The following is a 16283-nucleotide window of genomic DNA, read 5'->3' as shown; positions in this document are numbered from 1 at the left end:
ACAAGGGACTCTCTGTGACCCGGCCAGAGGCGAGTCAGATTCTAACGACAGATGCCTCAGACAAAGCTTGGGGAGCTCATCTAAATGGAAAGTGGATACAAGACAAGTGGCCTGCCAGACTACAACATCTACATATCAACTTGAAGGAGATGTTAGCAGTCCAGTTTGCATTAATAGCTTTCAAGGATTTACTTCTTCCAGGGCAGGTGTTGATTCTAACAGACAACACAACTGTCATGTGGTACATCAACAAGCAAGGGGGAACACATTCTTATCCTCTATGCAGGCAAGCAATGATTTTGTGGGAGACTGCTCTCAGTTTACAGGTAAATCTTCAGGCAAGGTTTCTGCCGGGAGCTCAGAACTCCTTAGCAGATGTGTTGAGCAGACGAATTATGGATCCCCACGAGTGGAAATTGGATCCTCATGTATTTCAGAAATTGACAGTGTCATGGGGAACTCCAGACATAGATCTGTTCGCTTCTCCACTAAACCACCAGCTGCCAAAGTTTTGCACGAAAAGGTTTCATCCCACAGCTTGGAAAGTGGATGCTCTTTCTTTCAATTGGAGCAATCTTCATGTGTATGCCTTTCCACCTCTGCCTCTCCTCCCAAAGGTACTTCTAAAGGTCAGACAGGACAAGCCAAAGATGATTTTAATAGCTCCAGATTGGCCTCGACAGCACTGGTACCCATTACTGAGAAGTTTGGTACGGGAGCCTCCATGGCCTTTGCCTTCGATTCCACACCTGTTGTCTCAGGAGGACAGTCATTTACTCAATGTCAAGCTTCACTCTCTTCACCTAACCGCCTGGCATATTCTGTTTTGAACCATAGAGGGTCTCAACTTCCACAGCAAGTTTTGAATGTTATTTTGGAAGCTAGAAGGCCTAGTACAAGGAAAGTGTACGCAGATAAATGGAAGAGATTTTTATTTTGGAGTGCAGCAAAGGATGTTGATGTTTCTGAGCCTAATTTAAGTGTGGCTCTTCAATATCTTACTGAGTTACTGGACAAAGGTTTGTCCTTCTCTTCTATTAAGGTTCATGCTGCAGCAATTTCGCTCACTATGATTGTGACCCACCATTGTTTTCTCATCCTTTGTTCAAGCAATTTCTTAGAGGGGCAAAGAATATAAGACCCCACGTAGAGCTCCTACTCCTGCTTGGGATCTCAATTTTGTGTTGGAGAAACTCACTCTACAACCTTTTGAGCCTGCAGCTACTACCGAGTTGAAATATTTATCATGGAAGACTGCTTTTTGTTGGCCATTACCTCTGCAAGAAGGGTTTCTGAATTGCAGGCCCTTATGGCGGTTGAGCCTTTCTTAATTTTCCATAAGGATAGGGTATCTTTGCGTACTAATCCTTCCTTTATGCCTAAAGTGGTTTCTAGTGTGGCTTTAAACCAAACTATTCATTTGCCTACTTTTATGCAAATCCCCAAAATAAAGGGGAAAAGATTTTGCACACTTTAGATGTACACAGGCAGTTGCGATATTATTTGAGCAGAACTAAAGGGTTCAGGCAGTCTCAGCAGTTATTTGTTTCTTTTGCTTTGAGTTCTCAGGGCAAGCCTGTGTCAAAACAAACTATTTCTAAGTGGATTGGGTTTTGCATTGCTTTCTGTTATTCCCATCATGGCAAGGAGATTCCAGCTGGGATTAGGCCTCATTCCACTAGGGCTACTGCCACTTGACAGCTTTTTAAGGGGTGGCAACTAAAGTTATTTTGGAGGCAGCTACTTGGAGTTCAGTGCATACTTTCTCTAAGCATTATCACCTTCCACTTTACTCTAAATCTAGGGCTGGTTTTGCCACTGCTATTTTACAGGGCATTTTGGCAGCTCCTGCTTCTTTATAGTTTTGCCATCCTCCCTTACCTCTGCTTTGGGATTCTACCCAAGTGTAAGGACTGCAGCAATGTGAGATGAAGAACATAGTACAGTTTTGTACCTACCATAAATGTAGATGTTCAAGATCCACATTGCTGCAGTCCAATTTACCTCCCTCCTTCCCTCTGTAGTTAGAGGCGGTTGTGTGGGTTGGGTTGTAAATATTGTGTATATTGTATATATTGTACATATTATTAGTGCAAGGGTGGTTGGTTGGTTGTTTGCTGTCTTTTGGTTTTGACCTTTCTTTTTAGGGTCTTCTGACATCTGGGGCAAGAAAAGACTGAGGATATGACGTCGGTCATGCGCATTTGTACCCTGATGTCCTGATGTCAGTCTAATGCGCCTTGACCGACGTCAGCCTTATACTTTGATATTCGGGCCGACCGAGGACAGCGGACTACCCAAGTGTAAGGACTGCAGCAATGTGGATCTTCGAACATCTACATTTATGGTAGGTACAAAACTGTACTTTTCAGCTACATGGCTTCTGAATGTCCATGGCTTTTTTACTTTTTAAGTGTTTGTTTACATTCAGGCCAGTAAAGCCAAACCACAGTAGCTGTGGACGTGAGGTAAAAAAAAAAAAGCCTGAAACATGTACGTCCACAGCTAGCTTTATTAGCCGAAACACTTGATGTCCTTAAGGGATTATTTGCTTGTATCCTATATCCTCCAAATGCCAGGTTTTTGTGATATAAAAAATTAGACCATAATAAATCATTTCAAAACTTTTCCCACCTTTAATGTGACCTATAACCTGTACAATTCAATTGAAAAACAAACAAATCTTTTGCTTTAGTTCTGTACTTCTTCTGGTGGGTACAGCTGTCACTGTGTAGCTCTCAGTTGAAAAGCAAACAAATCTGTTGTTTTAGTTCTGTACTTCTTCTGGTGGGTACAGCTGTCACTGTGCAGATATTAATGTGCTTGTATAGGTTTTCTGTGAACAGTTCTGCATCGGCAGCAGTGTTCTCAGTGTTTATGGGGGCTTGAAATTTTGCCAGGTTATCACTTAATAGCAGGAAGTTAGCGTTGGAGTAGTTCCTGAAAATTCCAGGGTTAGCTGGGGGTCCAGGATTTATTTTTACTTCAAAGGAGACTATTTTGTGGTCTGACCTTACCAGTGCAGACATTACATTAGGGAGTATGCAACACTCTCCCATATTAGTGAGGACCAGATCCAGTATGGTTGCACCCCTGGTTGGTGTCTTTACAATCTGGTCCAGAGAGTTTGTGTTTACAAATTCCAGGAATCTCTGTGCCTGTATGTTTAGTGTCATATAGGATTCCCAGTTAATAGTGGGATAATTAAAGTTGCCCACGGATATGGTATTGGGTTGGATGGTGAGCGTTTCCAATACGTTTAAATGGGTCTACTTTAGAACAAAATGCCACTTACCCAAAACCCATATCACTAAGATGAAAACACCGACAACACCAACGTCCTGGAACACCAACTAACCACTCCAGATAAGTAACCACTCAGCCATCTTACACAAACATATAAATGGAAGAAAACCAAATCCGCACACCCCCCAACTAAATATGCCAACTCCAAGATTGTACTACTATGGGGGTAAGGGGGCAAAGTTCAACAGGATGGCCAAGCGGTTATTTACCTGGAGTGGTTAGTCGGTGTTCTGGGACGTCAATGTGTTGGTGCTGTCAGTGTTTTTGTCTCAGTGATATGGGTTTCAGGTAAGTTGCATTTCGTTGTTCTAAAGTAGACCAGTTTAAATACATGGTATAGGTTTCCAGGGTCCTATAGGGGGACCTATAGCTTGCAAGGAATTAGTGTTGGATTTTGCCTATGGTGATTTGAACATGGAGTAGCTCAAGTGCATTGTCCTGTTTGACCAGCCTTGAGGTATATTTATTTTTGATGTAAACAGAGACACCTCCACCCTTAGTCCCTGTCTGTGTAGCAGCTGGTCTAAATGTATGGAAGGCTTTATAACCTTGCACTGTCTGTGTGCTGTCCTCTGTTTTAAACCATGTCTGAGTGACAGCACAGACGTCAGCATTCACTAGGGTGAAGAGAGCCCCTAGGGAGTGGATTTTTTTGTTTAGACATCTGGCATTGAGCAGTAATATCTTTAGATTTTCTTGGTTTTGATTTGCTATGCCATAAGTACTTTCAATTTGGCATTGCCTAAAAAAGGCACGATGGGAGAAGATACTGTTTTAGCTAATATTTGAAAGTCTGTAGGAGAGAAGTGCAGACCATCCCTGGCAAAGCACAATGGTCTGTTGACCATCTCCTTGCATGCTGACAAATATTGCACCACCTTAGAATGACACCAGAAACTAAGCCAGTTATTAAAGTCAGTCATCTTTTGTTCGTATTATGGCATCATCCTTGGAGAAGGTACAGTGCTGCTCAGTGCTAGGCTCATTCCAGCCTGAGGCACATATTTCAAGAGCTCCATGATATCAGTCTTCATATACTCTAGGGAGGTACATCTCGGGTCGTTTGCACCCACATGGACTATGACTGAGTCATACTGGTACTTGTGGTCCAGTGACCTGAGTGTGTGCTTAATGTTGCAGATCCTAGCCCCTGATAAGCAACTGTCTGTGACTTTCTCCTTACTGCCTGGTGAGAGGGTCCTCATTGTATCTCACAATGGGGTCTCCAATGGCTAGAATGTTAGGTTGTGTTATGGCTTGCTTTATGGGCATAGAAGTAGTGGCTGAATGTGTTGATGTGGTTGTTGCTTTGAGAGTGCATTCAGGGCTGCTGAGGGTGTTTGTTATGTGTACTTTGTCTAGGAGGTCTTTGGAGTTTAAGAAGGTTACATGTAAGTGCCTCTGCATATGTGGGTCTATATGTCTGATTTGAATTGTGTGCGATGGGTACAGTATGTGTACTACTTGACAACCTTATTGACATTAGGAGTACTTTTGTGTGAGAGATTTGCCTCCAGTGACATTGTGTAAATACGTCTCTCACATACCATATCAGTTTGTTTGAGAATTAACGGATTGTTAGTAAACATGAATTTCTACATTACCTCAGGATGCCCATATCCACCAAGTTGGTAACGGAGATAGTAGGAAAGTTCATATCCTTGGCAACAGACCCATTTTTATTGATTAAACACTTGGAGTGAGAATACAATGCAATGTCAGGGCTATCCAGTTTGCAACTATGGGGACAGTGCTTATCGCTGCAAACTAGTTGTCCTGTGTGCAACTAGGTATTGCTGAAATTTCAGTTGTGCTTTTACAGGAAAAATGTCACTCAAAGTGTCTGTGTCTATACAGGGCACTGACAAACACTTGAGGGGAAACTAATAAATAGACCCTGAAAATTTAAGGATGAAATATTTATGCAGATATTCTGAATTTAGAAACAAATCAAGCAATACTTACTAAAAACAAAAAACTAGCTTTTCAAGAATGTCGAAAGAGGGGAGTGACATGAATGGCTACTACCTGGATACTTACTAGTGCTGGTTTCACCACAGCTTCACTCTGATGAGTTAACAGTGCTCCTTTGCTTCTTCTTTCACTAGAAGCAAAACATTAGCACCAATCCCAAGATGAGAAGCAGGCCACGGCCTGTTTGGTGATCCACAGTCTTGTCCCAGATGATGCAAGGGTCTGTAGGCTTGTTGTAGCCTTTTCCTGGTAGATGCCTTGAATGGCAACCAGACCAGTCAGGAATGTTAAGCACAAACACTCACCAGAAACAGTCAGGAATCAATGCACTCTGCTCCTTTGCTCACTAGGAGCAGAATATAAGCACAAATTCCAAGCTGTCACCTATGAAAAGTTCTGACACTCTCTTGCATTACTGGTATCTTTCCTTTTTGATTGCATATGTATATTGGTAGATTCTAGCTTGTTCTCTGTCTTCCCTACATAGAAAGCAGCACAAGACAAGCAGGTTGTCGCAGAGATTACCCCTCTTGTATTACAATCATAGGCTGCCTGTATTGAAAGGACTCTTGGGTAGTTTCCTAGTTTTAAATTTGTGGTTTCATAAATAAACCTGCATTATTTACAAGTGCAGTATTTCTTTCTCTGTCCTATTCTGGCAATCCCCTTGCCCACACTTCCCGTATTGCTTCTTTCAAATACGTTTTTCACATTCTTACCTCTTTTATGTACTATTCTCAGCTACACCCCAAGCTTATTTGTCAAGTCAAAAGCTTCACATACTTCTCTCCAGTTTTTTTTTTTCAACAATTGCTTTTATTTTTGATGAATTGTTACTATAAGTCAATACCAAAGTCCTGCTGGAATCAAAGTCTTTTAACTGGCTTATTAAAAGAGTCTGAGTACCGCAAAAGGGGGGCATAATGGGTTTTTCTATCTTGCAAAATAGTGGCATATACCTCATCCAAGAGCTAACCAGGGTGTTTTCTTTGCTTAAACATTTCCTTCATAAGTTCCCTATAAAAATGGTCATCATTGGTCATCAACCTGGACAACCTAATCATTTGTTCTTTTACCAAGTTTTTTTTTTTTTTTTTTTTTTTTTTGCCAAAAGGGGTGGTTACTATCATAATGAAGGAAACTTAGAATATGTTTTTTTATGGTTGCTGATTTTGTAACTATCAACTAATTGATTTTTCAAATTGATTGGATGTACTTTTCTATTTATTGGTCAGTCTTTAACAGTTTTGTAATTTGATGAAGTTCCACATTGTGAATAAAGGAACGAAAGTGGTCATTCTTTCAAATTCACATCTGTAGTGTCATTCTGAACCTGGTAACTGCCTTTTTTTGTGTTTTGGATTACAACAAATTACAGTATAACACATTATATGATAGTGCTGTATTTAATTGTGGTGTATGTGTCTCGAGTACTCTTTAAATTTGAGAATTCAACTTTAAACACCCTTTCTGACAAAAGAGTACTTACAAAGTTTGATAAGCACCTTTTGTTAAGCATAAGTCTAGCACTAAAGCATAAATGACAACTACCACTAGTGAAATAGTAATGGTTTCTGTATGTGTTAGTAAGAAATACCATTAATATATGAACATGGTGGTGCTGCGGTAGTGTTGTCGCCTCACAGTTAGACATTGTCCTGTTCGATACTCAGCTAGAACATCTTCTGTGTGGAGACATGCGTGAATGGGCGTACCTTCGTTGAAGGTTGTGCGTCAGGGCTGGCAACTCGGCACGTAAAAATCTACTGCCAATCATTAGCGGACCGGAGTTCCGCTGTGTCGACCCCTAATCGGGAAAAGCCGAAAGACTCAACAAAAAAGTGGACATAGGTTCTAAATGTGTGTCTGTAGCAAGAATATTCTGAGTGTTACTTAACTTGAAGAATTTCTGTAGGTATGACATTCAGGAGTTAAGAGGTAATAGTAGTGTTAAAGACATATATCTGATTGTAAATATATTGTAATACTCAAAACTGTGAAGAACAACCATTTTGAAAAGTAGTGTAATGTTATAAAACAGCAGCAGTCACTGTTTTGATATACATAAATAGGGGTAGACAATTGTACAGTAACTGTATAAATCTTAAGATACAGGAACCAGGTGTGTAAAGGTGTTTTAGAAGATTAAGGGTATTAGAAACTGAGGAAGAAGTTGTATAAAGTCTTTTATCCATTTTCTGCTGCTGTCATTACCTCTTCCGCCTTACCACTTCAGTTTCTCAAGAAATAATTGCCATTCCCTTCTAAACTTTTCCTAAGAATCTATTGTAAGATATCCCCTTCAGTATCTGCTTACTCTTCTCCATATCCCACTTCATTTATCTTCCCTATCCCAACCTCTTCCTTCCACTAGACCATTAGTATCATTTCTTGAAAGTATTGTAGTATTGTGCATTAATTAGCTCACTTTCTGTAACATGCCTTATTTCAGACCAAAGATTCATGCCCTGAAAATGATGTTGCTTTATCCTTCCAGTCTTTTTTTTTTTTCATATGCAATTCCTCATTACCCTTGGTGCTAAACCCCAACATCATATGGAATGATATTGCTACTTGTCCTGCACATCTGCTACATTTGTCTTGTTCTCCTCATCCCTGATTCCCTCACAAGACTGATAACATGTCTGCAACAGTCTCATGCTTCCCCCACACCTTCCCTTAAGGCCTCAGCTTCTTAATTATGTTTTAAATTTCCTTTAGTTCCAGTAGCCCTAGCTGCTTTGGTGTAGGACCTTGTGCTACAGTTTCCTAACTGGCCTGTTCTTGTCTTCACTCGTATAAAAATATACCATTCTTCCTTTTCATCTTTTCTTAAGTTTTTTTTTTTTTTTTCTGTACTGGGTCCCTACTCCCTTCCTACATTCCCCTTTCACATGTAGTTCTAATGTATAGAGAAGTCCTCCTATTCACTTGCTTTTACAGCTAAACTAAGAATGTCTGAAACTAACATATTCTTTTTTTTATTTTTTTTTTTAGATAACTTCTATCTTCGCAGTTTGCCATCACAGTCAACCCTGCTGTCAGCCAACCACAATTTTCCAAGTATTGCTCGTGCAGCACCAGGACACCCAATTGGTTCATGCAGCAGAGATCGTGAAGCCAGTCTCCTACAAAAGAACATCAAGGAATCAGAGAAATTTTTAGCTTCTAAGGAGAGTAGCCGAGAGAAAACTGGCAAAGCAGATCACAAGGACAGGCATGCAGAGGAAGAAATGAAAGAACGGCATAAAGTTGTCCACCCAATGACAGCAGAAATGCAGTGTATAGAGGAGATACATCAGAGAAGTCCATGTGAAAATAAGACCAAGCATCTCAACTCTTGTTTAATGAACTCCAAGATTGTAAATGGAGAAGCAAATAAAACTTTGCTTTCAAGTTGCACTGGTGGGGTGTTGCCCAGACATAGCAGTAATGTAGGTCAGAGCAGGTGTGCCAAAGATGCAGCAAGGTCTGAACGTGACTATATTCATAACAGCTCTGGACAGTTACAGAGTGAATGCTTGGATAACCGTCAGATGTTACACCATTGTGTTTCTTACTCAGTCCCTTCATCCCTGCCAAATATTCCTCCTCCACTGAACACCACTCCAGGAACATTCCCCTGCCTACAGTTTCATTCCAACACAGATCTTTTGTGTAGTGCACAAGACAAAGCTACAAGGGAACTAAAGATCACTGGGCCTACACTTGTGCCTTCTGTAGGGTATATTGGTGACAAAAGTCGGCCTTTTCAGGTATCTGTAGAGAGCTGTAGGGGGGAGAGAAGTGATGTCAGGGAAAGGGTGCATGAGAAGTACACAGAACAAACTAGTTCTTATGGAACTCCAAATATATATTCTCATTTGAAGCAAGATGGGAGGGGAGACAGGGGATCAGAGTGGTCTTTGAATTTGTCAACAAGATATAAAAGCATGGAGTGCCTGGGGAGTGCCAGCTCTGACCTGCTTTCATCTACAGCACATCAGGTGGCCAAAGGGTCTTCAGGGAAAGGTAGCACTTATGAAATTTCTCAGTCTCAAGACTGCTCCCGGTCCAGTCAAGAAATTTTATGTGGTAAAATAAATCAGTCCTGTTGCACTTTAGATAAGGTATGTAAAGACTCCCAGGTTCTGAATTCTCAAAGAGTTGCTAGGATACGTCATCAACAGCATAGGCCTCCTGAAGGGGAGCAAACAGGGAGTTGTTTAGATAGCAAAAGGAAGTCAACAGAATTAAGTTCTTTGGGCTACACTGGACCTCAGTTACCTCCTTGGACTGTACAGGGGCAGGGACCTCCACTTTCAGTATGTGAAGAAAGGAAAGGTCCCTGCCTTGATCCCTTCAGTACAAGCTTACAGCAAGCGGCCTTAGTGCCTCAAGGCTCTGTTCTGAGCCAGGAAATTCAGACCCCAAGTGATGAAGTCTCAGCTATGAAGAATTTACTTAAGTACAGCAACCAAGCACTTATCGGTGGACAGAAGGCACCCTCTGTTAGCCTAGGGAATTCAAAAGCCAGTTGTGCACATCAGGAGATGAAATACCATAACGGGAAAGGGCCTCAAGAGCTAGACCGACCAGACTGTGCCAAAAGTAAGGAAAATGAGTCATCTCTGGGAGACGGTGAGGTACGTCAACCACCTGTTGGTATTGCAGTGGCAGTTGCGAGGCAAAAAGACACCCGTCCTGAGCTGCCATATGGTGCAAACTCAAATCGGCAAGGTCGTGTACATCCTGGCCTGAAAGGTAAAAAAAATGCAACTCTACTCAGAATTTGAAAAGTGTAATATATAAAACAGCTGTATACTGTTAGGCATTATATCTTATACTGCTGTTACTAATGCAGGCCTTTAAGATACATTTAGTACAGCTATAGAACACTTGGTGGATGCATTCCGATTTATGTAAATGGCATTTACCCACATCGTAGAACTTTAAAAATGGAGTGTTTCTGCATTTTTGTTTTATTGAAAATAATCATTACAGACAGTGAAAATAGAATGTTGTAGCATGCAGTGTACTCTTATGTTATATTTTAAAGATTTTTGTTAAAAGTTTACATTAAAAATGTGTCCTGTCCTTTTAAGAACACATGCTATATGAGTTCTGCCTTATGTTGATTATTTTCATTGTTGTCTTTATCTAAACAAGATAAGCAAGTAAATTGCTGCCACATTTGGTCAGTACAGTAAACATATTTAATAATATGCAGAAATTGGCACATTTGTCTTTTTGAAGGTTTTTATTGGGTAAAAGAATCTCACATAGTACATGATTTGCCAATACTGCAGAGATGCTTATAAGGTAATAAGCAATTTGGGCATGATTGTAACATGACAGTTGTTGCTATTTGTAAGCTATCACTCTCCTGCCATTGGGTCAGCATGTGTATGTACCCCATTAGTGATCAGGGTTTGGCTGGCCCAAGAAAGAATAGCCATAAGATGCTTACCTTTTCTTGAAGAGAGAAACTCACAGTACAGCAGCAATTCATCAGGTGAGCCTGCAGAAACTAGACTCTGAAAACTGACAGATTAGACTTTCTGTGCCTACCACGCATGAAATTGTGATGAGAACACTCAAAGTTAGTCAGAACAGTTGCCTTTGGTTGTGTATAGTGGTAATTGAGTTGGACATGTTATGATAAAAAGTCTCTGCAGTGACATGGCTGTAGGAGTTTTGCCACCCAACATTTACATCTTGAAGGAATTAGTAAAACTAATAGGGCATTAATATGGTATAAGTGAAACCCTATCTTGGAAAAAAGAGATAATTGGTGGTGGGGGTAGAAAAAAGAAGTTTAAGAAGTTATTTTGTTAACTGTACTGCAGAACAAGCAGTTACAGCATATACCTTACCTTTAACACCTCAGCAGGCCAAACATGCTAGACCTGATCTCAAGGTCTGGGTCTTCATTTGGAGGCAATGTTTTTGATCCCATTAGGCTGGCTGCTGAGGAAGATTAGCTATGGACTCAGTCCTCCTAGTTACAGATAATGGACCTCTTCTGTTATGGTATGAAACATAAGCACTTAATTTAATGATAGATCTATAAGAAGAAGACCTGCCTTCTTTAACATATCATCTGTCTGTCCCCACCTGAATTTTGTCTGTTCTGGAAAATCCTTTCATTCTCTTGTCTCATTTTTTCTACTTTCTGCTTTATAATATAATTAAAAAAAAAAAAAAAAAAAAAGCAGACGAGGCTTACATGCATGGTGAATGATGGGAAGGGAGAGGATTCTTGGCAGCTTAGGAAAGTTTGCCTGTAGTGCAATCCTAATGCCTGCGGCATCAGTCATGATGTTTTAAGGATGGGCCTTCTTATACATCTGGCATTATGGAAAGAGATAACTTTCATTTATATTGTCTTGGAATAAAAGCATTTCGAAACATATCAGCAATTCAGCTCAAAGCTGTTATATTGCATTCTTTAACAATACACTGGACCAACAAGTACTGATGCTGTTCTTCCTTTGGCTATACATAACAGTTGTTAGGAAATGGACTCAGAAAATGTTAAACTGCAATAAAGGCAGAGTACCCAACCCCAAAGGGGTAACATATTTGTTTATTAGTATTTCATAAAATATTGCATTGCTTATTACCATCAAAGGACTCTACAGCTTACCTGAAAGTCTTTAGGAACCTATGCAATGTATTTCTTCTGTCAGCAGAACATAAATACTTATGTAATAGTGAGTTAGGACCAAACTACTGGTGTGTAGAAGTCACTCTAATGTGTTTTGACTTGCAAGCAGTAGTGCTGTTTGGTAGTGAACATCTATTCTGCACAGGTGAGAAACTGCTTTCATAAATATAATACTAGAATCTAACACTGAAGCATAGACCTAATGATTTAAGATTTCATCACTGCTGAAAATTATTCCATTTAAAAGTTTGATGCAGTAAAGATAAAAGCTTTTCTTTGAAATATGATATGCACCTTTCCTTTATTGGTAAGTGGGATAGCAAACTCACTATAAGTGCTACTGCTTCATAAGTAGCTGAAGCTCTTTTCATTTTTCTTTGCACCGCAAAAGAATGTTTTTTTTTTTGTTTTTTTGTGTGTGTGTTTATGTGTGTACAGAAGTAAAAGGGCAAATATTTCACTGCTGCTTAGTAAAATTCCCTCCACTGATTCTGTTTTGCAACTGATCCAAGTTTTATAATTCTTAAGTACTGATTTACTTGTATTTGTCCTTCTTTTGACCTCAGGTTCACGTTCTCTTTATTGTACAACAGGGTCGTCTCGTTCCATGCATGTGATTGACCTAGAGGCTGAAGAGGAAAGAAACCGCCTATGTGAGGAAAGATTAGGACTTGCAGGCAGAGAGCTACTGCTCCGGTAAGTGTGTGTGTGTGTGTGTGTGTGTGTGTGTGTGTGTGTGTGTGTGTGTGTGTGTGTGTGTGTGTGTGTGTGTGTGTGTATGTGTGTGTGTGTGTGTGTGTGTGTGTGTTTATTTTGCAATACAGGTGGTCATTGCCCCATTAATTGTTTGACTGTCATTCACTCTTTGAGTGTGCAGGAATCATATCTCAGGATATGCATACATGCATATATTTTGGATTTGTTTTTCTCTTGATACGTTCAGGAAAAAAATGCATAATAACAAACCATAAAATCATGGTTTTAGGATTTTATTTGTTTACTCTTTGTTGACTAGGGTCCCACTAGGCCAGAGTCCACTTTTCAGGGGAGACTCAAGTTGGTATTTATTCTTATTAGAGAAAATTTGGCCAGAGCATCTAGAAAGTTCTCCTACTCCTTTTTTTTTGTCCAATAAATGCTATAGGATCTTTTATATCCTCCTGAACTACCCCCAACTCGGGCAGATGGGATATTAGTTTAACGTCTTATCTGAAGGATGGATGTCATGCTGTTTTATTTTGTGCACATTGCTGGCATCTCCCAAATGTTTTTTTTTCCTAGTTCACTAAATATATTGACACACAGGATATTAGTAAATGCGGTCCACAAAGATGAAAGGGACTGACGTATCACATAGGACAGTACTGTCTCTGCCCCTTTTCATTGTCCATGCAAGTGAGATTGCAGAAAGTATGGAAGAAAAGTATGCCTTCTTACTATTGACTTAAAGACCTGGAGCAGGCTTGACGCACAAAAAAGTGTAGAACTTGACAAGAATGAAAGAATGGTTTAAAATGTGGCAGCTCAGAGAAGCATTAATACAAAAAAAAAAAAAAAGATTATACAGATAAAGAGGAAGCAGTAGCAATAACAGAGCTGGAGAGGGACCTGGGATAAGAATATACAGTGCTCTGCAAGTAAGAAAACCGTACGACATGGTAGCACTGAAGGCCACTGGGATGATGCCTTGTGTAGGAGAAGGCATTCTGGGTAGAAAATTAGAAGTTATTTTCACTGCTTACAGACAGCTGGTAAGATGCCCATCTGTTATGCACAGCTGTCATGACTTCATATTCACAAGGTAGATGGGATAATAGTAGTTTAGACCAGGACTGTAAAAACATGCACAGGGAATATAGGGGGCAAGGGTATTCTTTTGTATTACACTGATTAAACTTTTGAGCATTTCTCAGTGACATTATGGCCTACTGAGGGCAGAGTATGTCTTGAAAAATCTAAGTAATACCTACAGCTTAGTTCTCTACATAATTTCCTTTTCCATAATTATAGTGGGCAGTGCCAACAATGTTGCATACATTTAATAAGCAGTAACCATATAATAGACAACATATGGAGAGCAGTGTACATTTTTAGAGAGAAGATGGACTGGGGAGTAGCAGTGTATTAAGAGTACAGAATGGAATTCCTGGCTGTAGTCCTAAAGGAGAGAAATTAGAAGAGTTTACTATGGGATTCGTGTTGACTCACTAAATTTAATTTCAGTTTGTCTGGATACTGTGCATCAGAATTGCTGGAAAACATTTCCAGTGATTTAAAAAGAAAGATTTTTTTTAACCTGCGGCAGATCATGCTGCACCTCCTGTATGAGAGAGACTCCCTACTGATTTTTCACAGAAGGTTGGTCGATGGTTATAGCAGCTTTCTTGAAAATGCTGCAGAGTAAAAAACTGTAAATTAGGCAGAAATCTATAGTTTGTACTCAGATGTCATTTTTCTGCCCTCACTACCCTCTTATTTATAAAATAAATGCACTCAATCCTCAAACTGCTGCCCCTAAACACTTCAGGAGAGTCACTATTTTCAAATGTTTCCAGTTGTAAGTGTAGAAAGGCTATTTTTGAAGCTTATTCCAATTATATAAGCATGATTTGTATAGCACTATATAGTAGACATTAGCTTACACTGTTATAAATATTCTGTGCTGTTTGATCCATAAAGTTTCTAAAAGATGCTCAGAAATGAAGTACTCACTTGAGTACATTGAGTATGCCTAGTTATACTTTTGCACTGTATGGGAAAAACACAAAGCAATTTTTCTTAATAGGGGTGGTTAAAACAAGCTACTAGATTTGATTTGGAGATTTCCAGTTGCTTGGGAAGTGCACTTTTTAGGTAGTCCAAATAGTCCTTATGTGATATAATATATGTTTTATTTGAAGAAGTAGGTTTGTTGCAGAATAGTTTTGATATTCTTTGTATGTATATTACATTACAGTAGCACAGTTTGTTGTCTTCTGTTGTGCAGAACATGTGTGATTACAAAATGTAAACTAGCAAATTTAACAAAAGCTACAGTCAAAGCTTCCCAACTTGAAGCTGTTTATTCCATCATATGAACATTGACTTAAAATTGTAAAATTTTGTAGTACAAGACTAAACTGCAACAGTAAATCATATTTGGGTTGTATCCCACCGCTTCTGTGTTTACTGCAGCCCGAAACTTGTCATTGCTTATTTCAGACCAATTTGGACTTGTGCCAGAGTGCACTTGTATAGATGTACACATGGCACCTTGTGGGTGCACATTATCTTCAGTTCTTCTTATAATGTTTGAATGTTGCACATTTTCCACTCATTTTAAGAAGATTTTTACTGCATAAGTAAGTAAATTTTAATTTTTGTGTGTCTGTTCTACATCAAATTGTTAGCAATGGCTAAGTCAGTAAATAAATATATGGTAAACAAAGTGCTCCAAAACACTTTCACATTAACTGTTTGCTTTTGATTTGGTCCTAGTCATGTCAGTGAATATGAACATAATGGAAAATTCAAACTAGGTACCAACATTTTCAGACAAAGGTTGTTATAGTCCTTTATTACTGAGAAGAGACTTATGTTCTTAGAAAAGAGAAAATTAGGGCCTTAGAAAAGTATCAAAACAATATCACTTAAGACCTGAGAAGTTGGAAAAAAAGCTAAGTTGTTATTCAAAAGAGAGCAAAGTATATATATATATATATATATATATATATATATATATATATATATATATATATATATATAAAGAAAATATTTCTGGGACTGGCACATCTGATTAGTCAGCACCCAGGAACGGAGAAAATATGTAATTTGTTGTGTTGCTGCTTATGACTTACATGATACTGATGGCTAAATCATAGAGTAAACGGACAGCTGTACTGATGCCATTTAAGGCACACAAGTTGTTCATCCCCAGAATTAAACTTGAAGATCAGGAGCTTATGGCAAATGTCTTTGTAAGGGAAGATCCTGAATTTCTGAGGTCACCCAGGGCTAGTTTGTACTATCCAAGGGCATGACTCTGTTGGTTTCCACTCTTACTCAGGTGGATTAAACAATTCTTAGTTAAGAGATTTTTTCGGCATCAGATGAAACATTTTGGTACTTATGGCGATTGACATAGGTTAGAGTTGTCACTCAAAATCAGCCTTCAACAGTGAAGGCCCCTTAGAAATAGAAAAGAACCAAAAGTCCTCATTTTCATGAGATGAGGGTGAGTGTTCAAGAAAGTTTGTGTCTCTTTCTACAGTGTAGTGTTTTGTGATCATGATGATACATCTTCACAGCCCCCCCCCCCCGCAAGAAATTATTAACTTCACTGAGACTGTCAGCATAATTGAAGAAAATTTGACTA

At 39.3% G+C, this 16283-nt stretch overlaps 1 protein-coding gene across 1 annotated transcript in view; it reads left to right on the top strand.

Annotated features, from left to right (window-relative positions):
• The window catches only part of BAHCC1 (BAH domain and coiled-coil containing 1), a 1784093-nt gene that overhangs the window by 1086316 nt on the left and 681494 nt on the right, over nt 1-16283 (top strand). The window contains exons 5-6 of the mRNA XM_044085068.1: nt 8278-10023; nt 12496-12625. Of these exons, the coding sequence (XP_043941003.1) occupies nt 8278-10023; nt 12496-12625 (1876 nt within the window). The remainder of the gene's footprint in view (nt 1-8277; nt 10024-12495; nt 12626-16283) is intronic.

This window comes from Protopterus annectens, chromosome 10.part0 (assembly GCF_019279795.1).
Source record: "Protopterus annectens isolate FY-2018-M chromosome 10.part0, PAN1.0, whole genome shotgun sequence".
Taxonomy (NCBI): Eukaryota; Metazoa; Chordata; order Ceratodontiformes; family Protopteridae; genus Protopterus; species Protopterus annectens.
This window is presented reverse-complemented; position numbering and strand designations above follow the sequence as displayed.